This window comes from Budorcas taxicolor, unplaced genomic scaffold, assembly GCF_023091745.1.
Source record: "Budorcas taxicolor isolate Tak-1 unplaced genomic scaffold, Takin1.1 scaffold993, whole genome shotgun sequence".
NCBI classification, from domain to species: Eukaryota; Metazoa; Chordata; class Mammalia; order Artiodactyla; family Bovidae; genus Budorcas; species Budorcas taxicolor.
The window spans coordinates 24,358-38,763 of NW_026292811.1; the positions used below are offsets into that span (position 1 = coordinate 24,358).

Below are 14,406 nucleotides of genomic sequence, written 5' to 3' on the forward strand. Positions count from 1 at the left end.
TATCATAGGAGGAGCAGACACGTGACCTGGAGGAAACCCACAAGTTTTACCAAGTGAATGACATATAAAACCTATCTAAGAAGCTTCCTAAAGGAAAGAGCCCCCGGACCCTGGGGAGACTTCTGCAGGGCCAGGTCAGACAGCCTGCTTAATCCTCCCACCTAAGGGGGGGTCACTTCCCTGCACCTCCCCAGTCCTCCTCCCTAAAAGGGGCAGGAGCCACACCACCACCCTGACCTCTTCGTTCAGGCCCAGCGTCATGTTCGCTGACCTGGTGTTTAGTAAACTCACGTTTTTTGAGCAGGGCTCCCCGGCTCGTGAACAAAAGGACAGGAGGGACAAAAGACAAGGGGCGGCAGCGCTGGAGGGGACAGAGCTGTGAGGAGCGGGGGTGCTGGTGGAGCCGGCATGTGCGGCATTGGGGGCGGGGGATGCTGAACTCAGCAGAAGGGGAGCCAGAGCAGGTGCTTCGGGACCAAGGGAGACGCGGGTTCACTCCATGTGTGGGGAGCCACTAGGAGACTTAAGTGATGGATTTGGGACACAATTTGAAGGCAGAGTCTACTGGGTTTGCTGGGGGGCTGGATGGGGATGGGGGGCCAGCGAGGCAATGAGAAAAATGAAGGAAAGTGGGCTTGAGCAGCTCCTGGTGGTGCTTTTAGAAGGCTGGGGGCCATCAGGGAGGGAAGGTTTCAGTGAGATGTCTCAGCAGTGGTGGTGGGGGTGGGGCAGGAGGACGTGAAGGGTGAGGAGACACTCACTCGATGGAGGAGAGAGGAGCCAGCCTGGTGGACCACAGGAAGGGGATGTGCTGAGACAGCAGGAAGGGGCCCACCGGGCAGTGCTGGGCAAAGAGGCTCCCAGACCCTTAGAAAAAGCTCGATTGGACAAGAGACAACCAGGGGGCTCCAGAAGGAGGAGCTTGTAACGCCCAGCCTCTGAGAAGGGTTAACAAGCAGCAGTGTCAGAGATTTGCAAACAAAGTGTGGAGAGCTTGTCCCATGGGGAGAGAAAAGGCCATGGGACAGGGTGCATCCACCACAGTGCCCAGAACATGCATGCCACCAAACGTGGCGCCAGGTACAGAGGGCAGGGCTCTCCTTCTTGTGAGGTCACCAGATCTCTCCCTGACATGTGGGAGCACAAAGGGGCAGCAAACCCTAGGCCCTACAATGGTACCTGCCCATGCCTGGCTGTCAGCCTCGCTGGCGGTGCAGACCTCAGCACCCCTGCCTGTCAGGGCTCGACTCCCCCTGAGTGGGTGGGAAGGGCTCCAGCCCAGGCACCACGGCCTTGATCATGGGATGGAAACTGGACCACTCCAGGCCACTGCCATCACTCACTTTACAGGAATCCATGGCCCCTCAACCAGGCCCTGATGCTCTTGTCCAGGTGAGAAAGGCCCCCTGCACGTGGCTTCCCCTGGGTCCACAAGGTCAGCCCTCCCCCTGTGGACCCTCCCTCGAGTCCACAGTTTGGGGTCAGCCATGTGCTGCAGAGATGAGAGTCCACCCCCAACAGGGTGACTGGCCCACAGAGCTGGGACTCCCCTGCACACCTGTGGCCAGGTAGGGATGGAACGCCCAGGATTCCTTGGGCCTGAGCAAGCCTGTTCCCACACAGGCCACTCAGCACTCAGGGAAAACTGCTGGTTTGTAGGTGGAACCTGGGTCAGACAACGTGTGATCTGTCGGAGTCTAGTCTTGGGGAAGTGACTCATACCAGACAGCTTCTTGCCCAGAGGGTGTCAGCCCAGGCATCCTGGAGTGACCCCCAGCTGTACACCAAGACCCCACTGCTCACCTGGGTGATGTGGTCACCCCCAGCCCAACAGAAACGCTATCTCCAAACAAAGAACTACCCCTCTTAAGAGAAGGAAAGGGAGAGAAGGACAGGAGGGGTGGAGATCAGACTCCCAGGGGGGCGGGTGAAGCCCCAGGAATGAATATAAGGTACCCAAAGGCCCAGGGCAGTGCCAAAGAATGTTCAAACGTCTGGACAATTGTATTCATTCCACATGCTGCTAAGGTTATGCTCAAAATCCTTCAAGTTAGTCTTCAACAGGATGTGAATTGTGAGCTTCCAGATTGCAAAACTGGGTTTAGAAAAGTCAGAGGAACCAGAGATCAAATTGTCAACATCTGCTGCATCATAGAGAAAGAAAGGGAATTCCAGAAAAACATCTACTTCTGCTTCATTGACAATGCTAAAGCCTTTGACTGTATGGATCACAACAAACTGTGGAAAATTCTTTAAGAGATGGGAATACCAGGCCACGTTACCTGCCTCCTGAGAAATCTGGATGCAGGTTAGGAAGCAACAGTTAGAGCTGGACATTGAACAATGGACTGGTTCAAAATTGGGAAAGGAGTACAACAAGGCTGTATATTATCACCCTTATAACTTATATGCAGACTCTAATAACTTATATGTCTATAACTTATATGCAGACTACATCATGCGAAATGCAGCTGGATGAATCCCAAGCTGGAATCAAGATTGCCAGGAGAAATATCAACAACCTCCAATATGCAGATGATACCATCCTTACGGCAGAAAGTGAAGAGGAACTAAAGAGCCTCTTGATGAGGATGAAAGAGGAGAGTGAAAAACTGGCTTAAAACTCACCATTCAAAAAACGAAACTCATGGCATACAGTCCCATCACTTCATGGCAAATAGATGAAGAAAAGTTGGAAGGAGCGACAGATTTTGTTTTCTTGGGCTCCAAAATCACTGTGGACGGTGACTGCAGCCAGGAAATTAAAAGATGCTTGCTCATTAGAAAGAAAGCTATAACAAACCTAGATAGTGCACTGAAAAACAAAGACACTACTTTGCCAACGAAGGTCCGTATAGTCAAAGTTATGATTTTTCCAGTAGTCATGTATGGATGTGAGAGCTGGACCATAAGGAAGGCTGGGCACCAAAAATTGATGCCTTTGAAATATGGTGCTGGAGAAGACTCTTGAGAATCTCTTGGACAGCAAGGAAATCAAACCAGTCTATCCTGAAGGGAATCAACCCTGATTATTGGAAGGACCAGTGTTGAAGCTGAAGCTCCAATACTGTGTCCACCTGTTGGGAAGAGCCAACTTATTGAAAAATATTCTGATGCTTGGAAAGATTGAAGGCAGGAGGAGAAGGAACGACAGAGGATGAGATGGTTGGATGGCATCACCGACTCAACGGACATGAGTTTGAGTAAGCTCTGGAGTTGGTGATGGGCAGGGAAGCCTGGCCTGCTGTGGTCCATGGGGTTGCGAAGACATGACCGAGGGACTGAACAACAGCAAAGGGCCCAGAGCAGTGCTCAGCACTCAGAAGCACACGCGTTTGGTGAATACAGTGACCAGTAAACCAATAAACAGAGCAGGTAGGGCTCTGACATGTGCCTAGACAGCACCGGGTGCTCACAAGCGCCACTGACAAGAGGCCCCCACAACCTTGAGGAATGCAGGGGGGGGGGGTCACCTCCATTCTGCAGATGAGGCTTCCAAGGCTCACAGGATCAACAAGGTACCCACGGCAGGATGGCCAGTAAAAGAAGGAGCCGAGGTTCCCGGCGAGGGCAGCCTGTTAACCACAGGCCCAGTGCCAGGAAGGATGCCCAGGGAGGCTCCACCTTCTCAGGAGCCCAGGAGCTGAGCAGTCAGAGGGAGTGGGGTGCCTGGGATTCCCCAGGTCAGCTTGAGCTCTGGTGCAGACTAGGGAAGCAGGTTTGGGGAGACCCAGCGGCCAACGGCTTGTCCTTTAGAGCGCCAGGGTCAGTGCACGCCAGCACCCGGGGGTTTCGAGCCATGGCCACCAACTGAAGCCCCAGCAGCCACCCCCGCTGCCCTCACCACCTAGCTGGCACTTGGACACACAGCCCTCTCCGCTCCAGGCAGGCCTGCCAGCACCCATGCTCCATCCTTAGACAAAGGGATCTTCTCTTCCCTTCTGTGGTTTGGGAAACTCCCTGCCCACTGTGCAGGGGAGAGTCAGTTTGGCTCCCTCCCCAGGCCCTTCTTCCTGAGTCTGCCGTGCCCATGGTCAGCAGCTGAGGGCAGGGGTGTCCCTGCGGGCCGGTTGACCAGCAGAACCTTTCTTTCCTAAGGGAATTGGCACACAGAAATCTGCTGTGTGATAGGTCAAGGCTCAGCTGCCTGGGAAGGGTTAACAGGGGAGGGCACAGAGGCTGCCCCAGGGCATTCCGTGGAGGCCCAGGTTCAAAGGGCAGGTCATGCAGCCCTTGGGAGGGGAAGAGCGGGTGCAGGCCTGACACTAGGCCCTCTGACCCGGGGCCAGTGTGCTGCCCGAGGGGAGCCGGCCTCCTCATGCAAGGGGCCACTGTTGATGGTCAGTGAGGTCCGCTCCAGCCCTGACGGTCTAGGGAGAGGTGCCAGGGAGAACCAGGCGTCTTGGGAGGTGGCAGGGCTGCAGGAGGCCAGGTGGGGAAATGATTAACCCCTCGCTCTGTCCTGGGCACCCGACCCACCATCCAGGGCTGGGCATCTGCATTTTGATCTGGCGCCAAGGATGGGGGGCCCACTGGCCCTCCACTGCCCACCTGGGCCCTGCCTGGAGCCACACTCCTCACCCCCTCCTCAACACCCCCCACCATCTCCTAGGAATCTCGTTTGACAGTGACTCACAGCCCTTCCCTCTGCCAGCTGGGGCTTGTTCCCGGGAGCGGGGCAGAGGGTCCTGGCTCCAGCTGCCTCCTGGGCGAGCATTGGCAACAGCTGCGGCAGCCCAGGGCCCTGGGGAGGCAGGGCAGCTTCCCCAGGGCACTAGAGCCCACCCGTGCAGCCACTGGAGCCCAGGGCCTCTGAGCAGAGGGCCAGCAAAGACCAGCCCTGCACCGTCATGCTCAATGTAGGTCTGAGAGGACGCGAACGCCCAAGGCCCAAATGGCGACGTCAGAACCTCCCACCCACCCAGACTTCTCCGCACTACGCAAGACCCACACACACCCGAACACAGACAGGCCCCGCTTGGAAACACAGACACTCACGCATCAGACCCACACACCGAGTCCAAGACCTTGACTACCAGCCCCACCCTCTGCACAGACCCTCCCTGGGTGTGACTGGGCTCTGAGATGCTGGGCCTGCGTCCAGAGCACCAAGCATCTCCTTTCTTGGGGGGTATCCTCCCCTCTCCAGACCCCACAGGCCTCTGCTGTAGAGAAGTGAGGACAGAGAGTCCAGGGGGACCTCAGCCCTGGTGGGGGAGGTGCTGCCATGGGGGGGGGGGTGTCCCTAGAGGGTGGGGGAGAGGGGAGGGTCAAGGTCCAGATGGGAGGGTCTGCCCACACCTGCAGAGTCAGCCTGGCCTCACCACCCAAACGCCCGCCTGGGGCCAATTTCTACCAGCGAGAGCCCTCGGGTCAAGGAGTAGGGGCCTACGCAGCTCCTGCCCATCCACTACATGGGCCTCAGTCTTCTGGGGGTGGTGTCAGGGGGTCAGGAGATGCTCTTGGGGGTACGCCAGGCAGAGTTCAGGAGTCACCAATCACATGAAGGTGCTGCCTCCTGGACACCCACCCCCAGGCTTCTCTGACCCTGACTAGATGTTCAGAAGACGAAGATGAGACACCCAGTCCCTGGACCCTTTGAAGGCCCCACTCGTGAGTGAAGACCGAAGCACAGAGAGGGAGAGCGCCAAGCATGAAGTTCCCCAGCGCTGACAGCACCCCGAAACGCTGCGCCCAGAACCTGAGCCCCATCCCTGGGAGGGTACCTGCCTGCTCGGCCTACTCACTGACCCTGCTAGGCAGTGTGGCCGCCTCTTCCTGGGAGGGGCCTCTCAGACTTTTCAGAGAAAGACAAGCAGTCAGGGGCAGCTCAGAAGCTGAAAATTGACCGTTTACCTCCTGAACGCCTCCCCAGCGCCCAGAGAGGCCTCTCCGGGCTAGACAGCCCTCCGCAGGCAGCCTGCTCGGGCCAGCGTCCACAAGGAGTAAGGAGAGCCGGAACCCCGGGGGCTGCACGGTGTGAAACCGAGCCTGTGGCCCCAGGAGCAGTCAGGACCCCGGCTCACCTGGACAGAGGGGCCCAGCTCTTCCTTCTATCTGACATGCCGCCAGACCGCCGCGCCTCCGGTCCGCTCCGCGCTGCCCCGCGTCCCGCCCGCGGCGCAGGTAGGCTCACCTGGCCTCTTATCTTGGGCCGCGCGCGCGCAGCCGCCCCGCCTGCCGCCTCAGATTGGCCTGCGGGTGGGGGCGTCGCGGACGGAGCCTCCCCGGTCCCCATCCTGGCCTCCCGGGGTCGCCGCACCGAGGGACACACGGATGGATGGACGGGCGTACAGGTGCCCAGGCCGCGTGGAGTGGGTCGGCCGCCCAGGGTGGGGACCAAGACTTCCTGCTTGGATCCTGTCTAATCAGCCCGCTGGGCCGCCCCCTCCCGCGTGTGCCCGACCGGGAGTGGGGTGCTCCGGGTCGAGCCTTCTCTCTGCCCGCCGACAGGCTGGACCATGGGAAACCCAGCTGAGAAGCGGGCGGGCAGGCGCGCATCTTGGGTCCGGAGCCACAGCTCTCCCCAGGAGCTTGCGGGGCGCGGAAAACTGCGGGCACGCCGCGTGCAAAGCCCGCCCCTCCAGAAAGAAGAGCCGGGATCCCTTCTGCACACGCAGCGCTCAGGGCTCCGAAGAAACCAAGGCTTCAGAGGCGCGCTCGGACTTAGGGCTGGCGGGGCAGGGGGTTGAACCCGGCCGGCTTCCCTCCGGGGAACAGCGAACAGGGGAGTAGCGCGGGAACTCTGGAGCGAGTGAGGTACCACCTGGTTCCCTTTAGGTGCACGTCCGACTGCGAGCGCCTCCCATCCAGCAGGACCTCAGGGGACCAGGGAGGGTCAGTGCCTGCCAGAGGAATCTTGTCTTCGCTGCGCACCAGAGCTGTTGCCGCTCCCAGAGGAAGGAGGTGCAACCCCCGACACCAGTAGGAGAAGACAGGTGCAGGAGGGCTGGAAATGACACGGTCTGCTGGGTCTCGCTGGCCAGCCTGGCCGCCTTGGGGCGCTGATCCGGAGCTAGTGGTCTCTACAGTGCCTCCCAGCTCTGAGATACCCAGTGAAGGGCTAGCCTGCTGCTGAGCAAGAAGCCTGGGCACACAAGGCAGCCCCTGCCCCAAACACCCGCTCATCCAGGGAGTCCTCCTTCTTGGCTAGAGAAGCTGAACGACGTTCAAGGAATGAGAGCTGGAGACCAGGCTTTGGGTGCTGGCATGAATGGGCCATGTGACCTGGGGCCAGTCACCTGTTTCCTCTTCTGGGTAGTAGAAATGACACTTTACCCAGCTTCCTTCCAGGTTGTGGAGGTCAAATGAATCTGCCGCTGAATGCGGGTGAACCTGGTGTAAGCAGTGAGAGCTACCCAAGGCCATGCGGAGGCCAAGGCAGGCCGGGCCACTGGCTCCTCCAGGGAGAGAGGAGGAGGGGGTGGCAACAACCCGGCCCCTGCATGCTGGGACACGGGGCCACCACTTCTGGGGTGCCTGCTGTCCCCAGGGACCCAGAAAACATCCTTTCCTTGGTTTGTCAACTGAGAAAGAAAAATATCCCTTGTCTTTGGAAGCCCAGCCCTTCCAGGGACACTCCGTGAAGCCAGCAGTTGGGAGTGTCTCGAAAAGTTCAAACTCCAACACTGGCACTACGGACACAAAACCGAAAGACATGGAAGGCTGGTGTGCAGACCCCTCCAGAGGTGCAGGAAAGTAAGCTTTGTGCGTGTGTGTACAGGTCTCTTCCAAATTCCCTAACTATCCCTTCCCCCTGACACATCCCCTGTGATAACCTTAAGTTCATTCTCTAAGGCTGTGAGTCTGTTTCTGTTTCATGAATAAGTTCATTTGTTTCAATTCTTTTTAAATTTAGCATATACGTGATAGTTCTTTCTCTGTCTGACTTATTTCACACAGAATGATAATTTCTAGCTCCATCTATGTTGCTGCAAATGGGATTAGTATCTTAATGTGAGGACTCAGGCAGAAGGCACCAACCAATAGTCAGGAAGAAGAGGGCTCTCACCAGATAAGGAGCCCATGCTGGCACCTTGAACTTTAGTGTCCAGAATTGAACAGAACTGAAAAAAAAAAGTATGTGTTTCTAAGACATATTTTGTAAGAACACCAAGATATCTACTGATTTTCTGTTCTAATTTATTAATTTTTATTGAGATATAATTGATATATAATATTTAATTGATTTCAAGTGTACAACATAGTGGTGTATGGTTTTTAAAGGTTATATTCCATTTATAGTTATTATAAAGTATTGGCTATATGCCTTGTGTTGATCATTATATCCTTGTAGCTTATTTATTTTATACATGGATCCTCTTCATTTACGTCAGGGTCTTGATATATAACAAGGACTTCCATTTGCTTTTTCAGCTTCTCCTGTTTTCTCTTACCCCACCCCTAGTTACCAGGGACATACAGATTAAAAGAAAGCCTCTATTCTCAACTGACTTGAACTGACTTAAGTAAAACATGCCGCTGCTGCTAAGTCACTTCAGTCGTGTCCGACTCTGTGTGACCCCATAGACGGTAGCCCACCAGGCTACCCCTTCCCTGGGATTCTCCAGGCAAGAACACTGGAGTGGGTTGTCATTTCTTTCTCCAGTGCATGAAAGTGAGAAGTGAAAGGGAAGTTGCTCAGTTGTGTCTGACTCTTAGCAACCCCATGGACTGCAGCCTACCAGGCTCCTCCATCCATGGGATTTGCCAGGCAAGAGTACTGGAGTGCGGTGCCATTGATTTCTCCAAGTAAAACATAGAAACAAATTATTAGAGCTTAGTGGTTGAAGTAGCTGCTAATCAGACTACCCTAGAGTTAAGCCCTGAATTTTCCACTTAACTATGAAGACTTTGCTGTGTAAATGGCTTCATTTCTCACCGTTTGTTCCTTCTGTAAAATGAGGAATAATATAGTATTAGGAGTAAGAAGAAAGCATGAAAACAAGTAAACTATTTTGCACAATATGTAAATATTCGATATATGCCATTGTTGTATTTGGGATCCCCAATCGAGGCATGCACAGTAGGGGAGCAAGAGGGAGAGTTGACTGAGTCTCCTTGTAGCTCAGGAGATAGTACTCGGGTCTGGACCTGAGGGTCCTCAAGGAGTTGACCACTGGGACTGTCTGTAAAAGGAGAAGTGTGTGGATGCTCTGCATGGAGATGCAGATTGACCATGCATCCAGAACAGGTGGTTCTGGACTGTAGCTGGGGGACTGATGGGTAGAAAGGAGTCCAGATGTGTAAACAAGGACATTTGTGTAATCCTGCTGATGCTTTTAAATAATTTTGAGTAGTTAAGCCATAAACAGATTGGCATTTATTTTAAAAAAAATATTCTGATGGCAGAATGGAGAATGGATTGAAGAAATTTAAAATCAGTGCCTGTTCAGGTTCGATGCGTGATACAGGATGCTTGGGGCTGGTGCACTGGGATGACCCAGAGGGATGGTACAGGGAGAGAGGTGGGAGGGGGGGTTCAGGATGGGGAACAGGTGTACACCCATGGCGGATTCATGTTGATGTATCGCAAAACCAATAGAGTAATGTAAAGAAAATGAATCCTAAAAATAAATAAATATTTCAAAAAATAAATAAATAGACACTGGTGGGTGACGCGGGTTTGAGAGGTGGAGAGGAGTTTGCACAAGGTGCGCTTGGAGCATTCTGTGTGGAAATGGATGCCTAGGTTGTGCAGCCACATTATATGAGAGGAATCAGGAAGAATCACCTTTCAGCTCAGCTGTCACTCGCCTTCTTATCACACCCACCTTGTCGATTATAGTCTTGGGTCTTCAGCCTTGGCTCCTGAACTGTGGTTCTCAGTGCAGTGTATGACTGGCAGTGTCTGAGGACACATTTGGTCACCACATTGTGGGGAGGGGTGCAGCTGGCATCTAGTGAGTGGAGACAGTCAAGCACTTCACGGGGCCCCTCCCCCAACAGAGTATCCAGTACCAGTGCCGGCAGTTGAGAGACCTGTGATGTGCATTTGACTGTATCGTTTTCCTACATAAAACTTCTCAGTGATTTTTCTGTCAGAGTGAAAACCAGATTGCTTGGACCTCCCTGACCTGCCTCCTGTTTCAACACGCTCATGCTTCTCCCTTTTTGTTCCTCCATATCCCATTCTTCACATGCAGAAGTGCTTCTCCGTTTCTCTGTCGGTCCCTGGGGCTGAGTGAGTGCTCCTGCTTCTGCTCCTGAACTGTTACTTCCTAGTTCGTTTTACTCTCTTCCAGAATAAGATGTCACTCCTCAGAAACCTTCCTTTACCATCAGTGTCTGCATTTTCTCTCTCAGAGGACCTAATCTGTATCATAATAGGCTGCTCACTTTGCATGCCCCCAATGCACATTAAACCTTCCATGGATGTGCCCTCCTGATGTTGCAGTACTGTGTCCCTGTGTTTATGACGAATGCAGGAATCCTGTCTCCGTGAGTGGTCAGCGCAGACTCTAGTCCTAGACTGTGGATTCCGGTCCATCTCCTCCACTAACTGAAGAGGTTGGGACTCTTACCCTGGCTCACAGGTTAAGATTTCTCATGTAGGATAATAGTATCTATCTTTGATGGCTATGCGCATTGGCTCATGAAGGTGAGTCCATCATGCCCACTTGCTGTTGAGTTCATGGCCGCTTCATAGTGCCCACATGCATCCCTGGGAAAGCATGCAGATATTGGCACATCTCTTACTTATTTGTAGTGTCAACCGAAGAAAGGAAGTAAACTGAGGCAAGCTCAAATGACCAGAAATTGAGTTTATTGGGGAATAGCAGAAGACTTGCAATTCAGGAAGTCAGTTGAGGATTTGGGGAGGTTCTATTTATGGACAGAGAGTAGGAAGAGGGGGCATCTATTCAGCTTCCAGGCAGTGAGTTCATTGGCCATCTGGTAAAGCAGGCATTTAGGGAAGCAGCCTCTCGGCACCTCAGCTTACTTCCTGGGGGCATGTGTGCAAGAGTCTCCATTCCCTCCCCCAGTTCCACTTCAGGCTGAAACTTCTGTGGTCACTTTCCCATGCTCTGTGGCATGTGCGTCCAGCTCACTTTGTAGGTAATATGGCCTGAATGAATGAAAGTGCTGCTATCTATAAGGACCTCTGCTTTACTCAGAATTCCTGAGGCAGAGGAACCCAAGGGCTGGAGTCTGTTTTTACTCTTCTCTCTCAAGGGCTGTACCACATGGATATGCCTAGTTTTCCTGGCTGGATAATCCTTATAGGGTAAAATTTTTGAAGGGAACAGTCAATAAATATTAACAGGAAGAAATCTGCTTACTATTCTTAGTTTTCTTCAAAGGCCTTTTTTGGGGTCCAGTTTCAGTTTTAGTTAAAAAATAGGTATTTCCTAAAAGATGTAATAAGTGGATATATGTCAAGAGGTTCTAACTTGGTTTCTTTCCTTGCTGGCTGTACTCTTGCATATTTTCTTTAATTTATACTATTTTTTAATTTTGAAAATATAATACACTTACCGGAGACTTGGAAAACACAGAACAAAGTTATATATAGTTCTACTGTATATTACAGTTATTCTTTTTAAGGGGACTTCCCTGTGGCTCAGATGGCAAGGGTGCAGGCAGATCCAGCTTTGATCCTGGGTCCAGAAGACCCTCTGGAGAAGGAATTTCTTTTTAAGTAGATAAATTAAGATTTTTAGTTGACTTTCAATATCATGCTCTCAAAAATTAATAGAATGAGTATATAGAGAAGAGAAAGATACAGTATACCTGAAAAGCACTATGAACCAATTCAACATAATTAATGTAAGATTTATACAATTTTCAAACAACAGTAGGATACAAATTCTACTCAAGACCCCACAAGTAGGAGACACTGGAATATGTCCAGGGAGATAGGACAGTTCAGAAACTTCCTGGTGTAAAGCTATTGAAGTCACACAGAGTCTTTGCTCTTATCATTGTGGAATTATGTTAGGGATCAATATCAAAAGCTGGTTGAAAATAACACACATTATTTTCAAGTGACTGTGACATTTACCAAGAAAGACCTTTGACTTAGCCATTGAAAGCCTTGATAAAGTTAGAAGACTGAAAAAGCACAGAGGGTGTTTGCAGAGAAGAGAGCATTTAAATGAGAAATTAATATAAATGAGAGATTAGTATCAAAGATATTTTAAAAATCCCATGTATTTGGAAATTAAATGTGCACTTTTAAATGATGGGTGTATCTAAGAAGCCATAACAAGGAAATAGAAGATATTTGTAATAGGATAAAAGTGAACAGTTTATCGCAATTTCTTCCATGCAGCTGAAACTTCTCTATGCGATTCAATAAAATGTAGAGGCAAATAAGGTATGAAAAAATAATGAATATAGCATAACACTTTGTAAAATTGGAACAAAATCTGCACCTTTGTTAACAATATTGTATCACATGTTAATACCTTTTTAAAAAAAAAAAAAAAAAACAGGATGGTATTTATATACTCAGAATTGGATTAGAAGTTTTAAACCTCATGCAATTTTTTTTAATTACTAAGATAATTAATTTTCTAGATTTTAGCAGTAATACTAGATGTCAACATACGTGGAACTATATCAAAGCTTTGACTGAATATAAATTAGAAATCTAGCATCCTATTCATACTAAGTCAAGGAAGTGGAATCAAAACGTCATAAATTTTTTAGCTTGGCAAAAATTTATGTATTTTATTGTGTATATATATATATATATAAAAAATACATTCTATATATAAATGTATACAAAAGCTTTTCTACTATGCCTGATAGTGTAAGAAAGAACAACAACAAGAAAAGGGATGTAGAAATTGGAAAATGTAAACTAAATGAAACGAGGACACTGAATATGAAATAGAAAAGGTGAAACTAACTAGGTAAAGGTGACAGATGATCATATAGTCCAGTTGTTTTTAAACATGGCTGCTCATTAGAAACATATCTGGAGCTTTGGAGAGAAAAAGCAATTCCTGGGCATTTGTGTTTTTCAAAAAATTCCAAGATAATTCTGATATGCATCTGGATTTTAAGTAGTGATTACAAATTTTCCTATTAAATGGTAGTTTTCAGTTCAGTTCAGTCACTCAGTCGTGTCTGACTCTTTGCGACCCCATGGACTACAGCAAACCAGGCCTCCCTGTCCATCACCAACTCTAGGAGTTTACTCAAACGCATGGCCATTGAGTCAATGATGCCATCCAACTATCTCATCCTCTGTCTTCCCCTTCTCCTCCTGCCTTCAAATCTTTCCCAGCATCAGAGGCTTTTCAAATGAGTCAGTTCTTTGCATAAAGTGGCCAAAGTATTGGCGTTTCAGCTTCAAAATCAGTCCTTCCAATGAACACCCAGGACTGATCTCCTTTAGGATGGACTGGCTGGATCTCCTTGCAGCCCAGTGGACTCTCAAGCGTTTTCTCCAACGCCACAGTTCAAAAGCATCAGTTCCTCGGTGCTCAGCTTTCTTTATAGTCCAAGTCTCACATCCATACGTGACCATTGGAAAAACCATGGCTTTGACTAGATGGACTTTTGTTGGTAAAGTAATGTCTCTGCCTCTTAATATGCTGTCTAGGTTGGTCATAGCTTTTCTTCCAAGGAGCAAGCATCTTTTCATTTCATGGCTGCAGTCACCATCTGCAGTGATTTTGGAGCCCCAAAATATAAAATCTGACACTGTTTCCACTTTCTCGCTATCTATTTGCCATGAAGTGATGGGACCAGAAGTTTTCTGAATGTTGAGTTTTAAGTCAACTTTTTCACTCTCCTCTTTCACTTTCATCAAGAAGCTCTTCAGTTCTTCTTCACTTTCTGCCATCAAGGTGGTGTCATCTGCACATCTGTGGTTATTGATATTTCTCCTGGCAATCTTGATTCCAGCTTGTGCTTCATCCACCCCAGCGTTTCTCATGCTGCACTCTGCATATAAGTTAAATAAGCAGGGTGACAATATACAGCCTTGACGTACTCCTTTCCCTATTTGGAACCAGTCTGTTGTTCTATGTCCTGTTCTAACTGTTATTTCCTGACCTGCATACAGATTTCTCAAGAGGCAAGTAAGCTGGTTTGGTATTCCCATCTCTTTAAGAATTTTCCAGAGTTGTTGAGTTCCGCTCAGACAGAGGCTTTGGCATAGTCAATAAAGCAGAAGTAGATGTTTTTCTGGAACTCTCTTGCTTTTTTGATGATCCAGTGGATCATCCATTGGAACATCTGTTGGATCATTGAAATGGTAGTTTTAGTGATACAGAGTTCGTTTATTTTTTGTTGACCAATCATGATACAATGGTATTAAGCAAATAGTAGCTACATAATCATAATAGTAAAAGATGTTCATCAGTTTTCACAATCAATAGCCAGACAAAAAAATAAATGAGAATTACCATTGCATGTCATGATGGAAACATGATTAATCTAACAATATAA

General features: G+C 49.9%; 1 protein-coding gene across 1 annotated transcript in view; it reads right to left on the reverse strand.

Annotated features, from left to right (window-relative positions):
• LOC128071485 (uncharacterized) overlaps positions 1-6,064 on the reverse strand; it is a gene marked incomplete at its 3' end in the record, with an annotated part of 28,820 nt that extends 22,756 nt beyond the window's left edge. The window contains 1 exon segment of the mRNA XM_052664319.1: positions 6,027-6,064. Within this exon segment, the coding sequence (XP_052520279.1) occupies positions 6,027-6,064 (38 nt within the window).
• Positions 6,065-14,406: the final 8,342 nt, after the last annotated feature.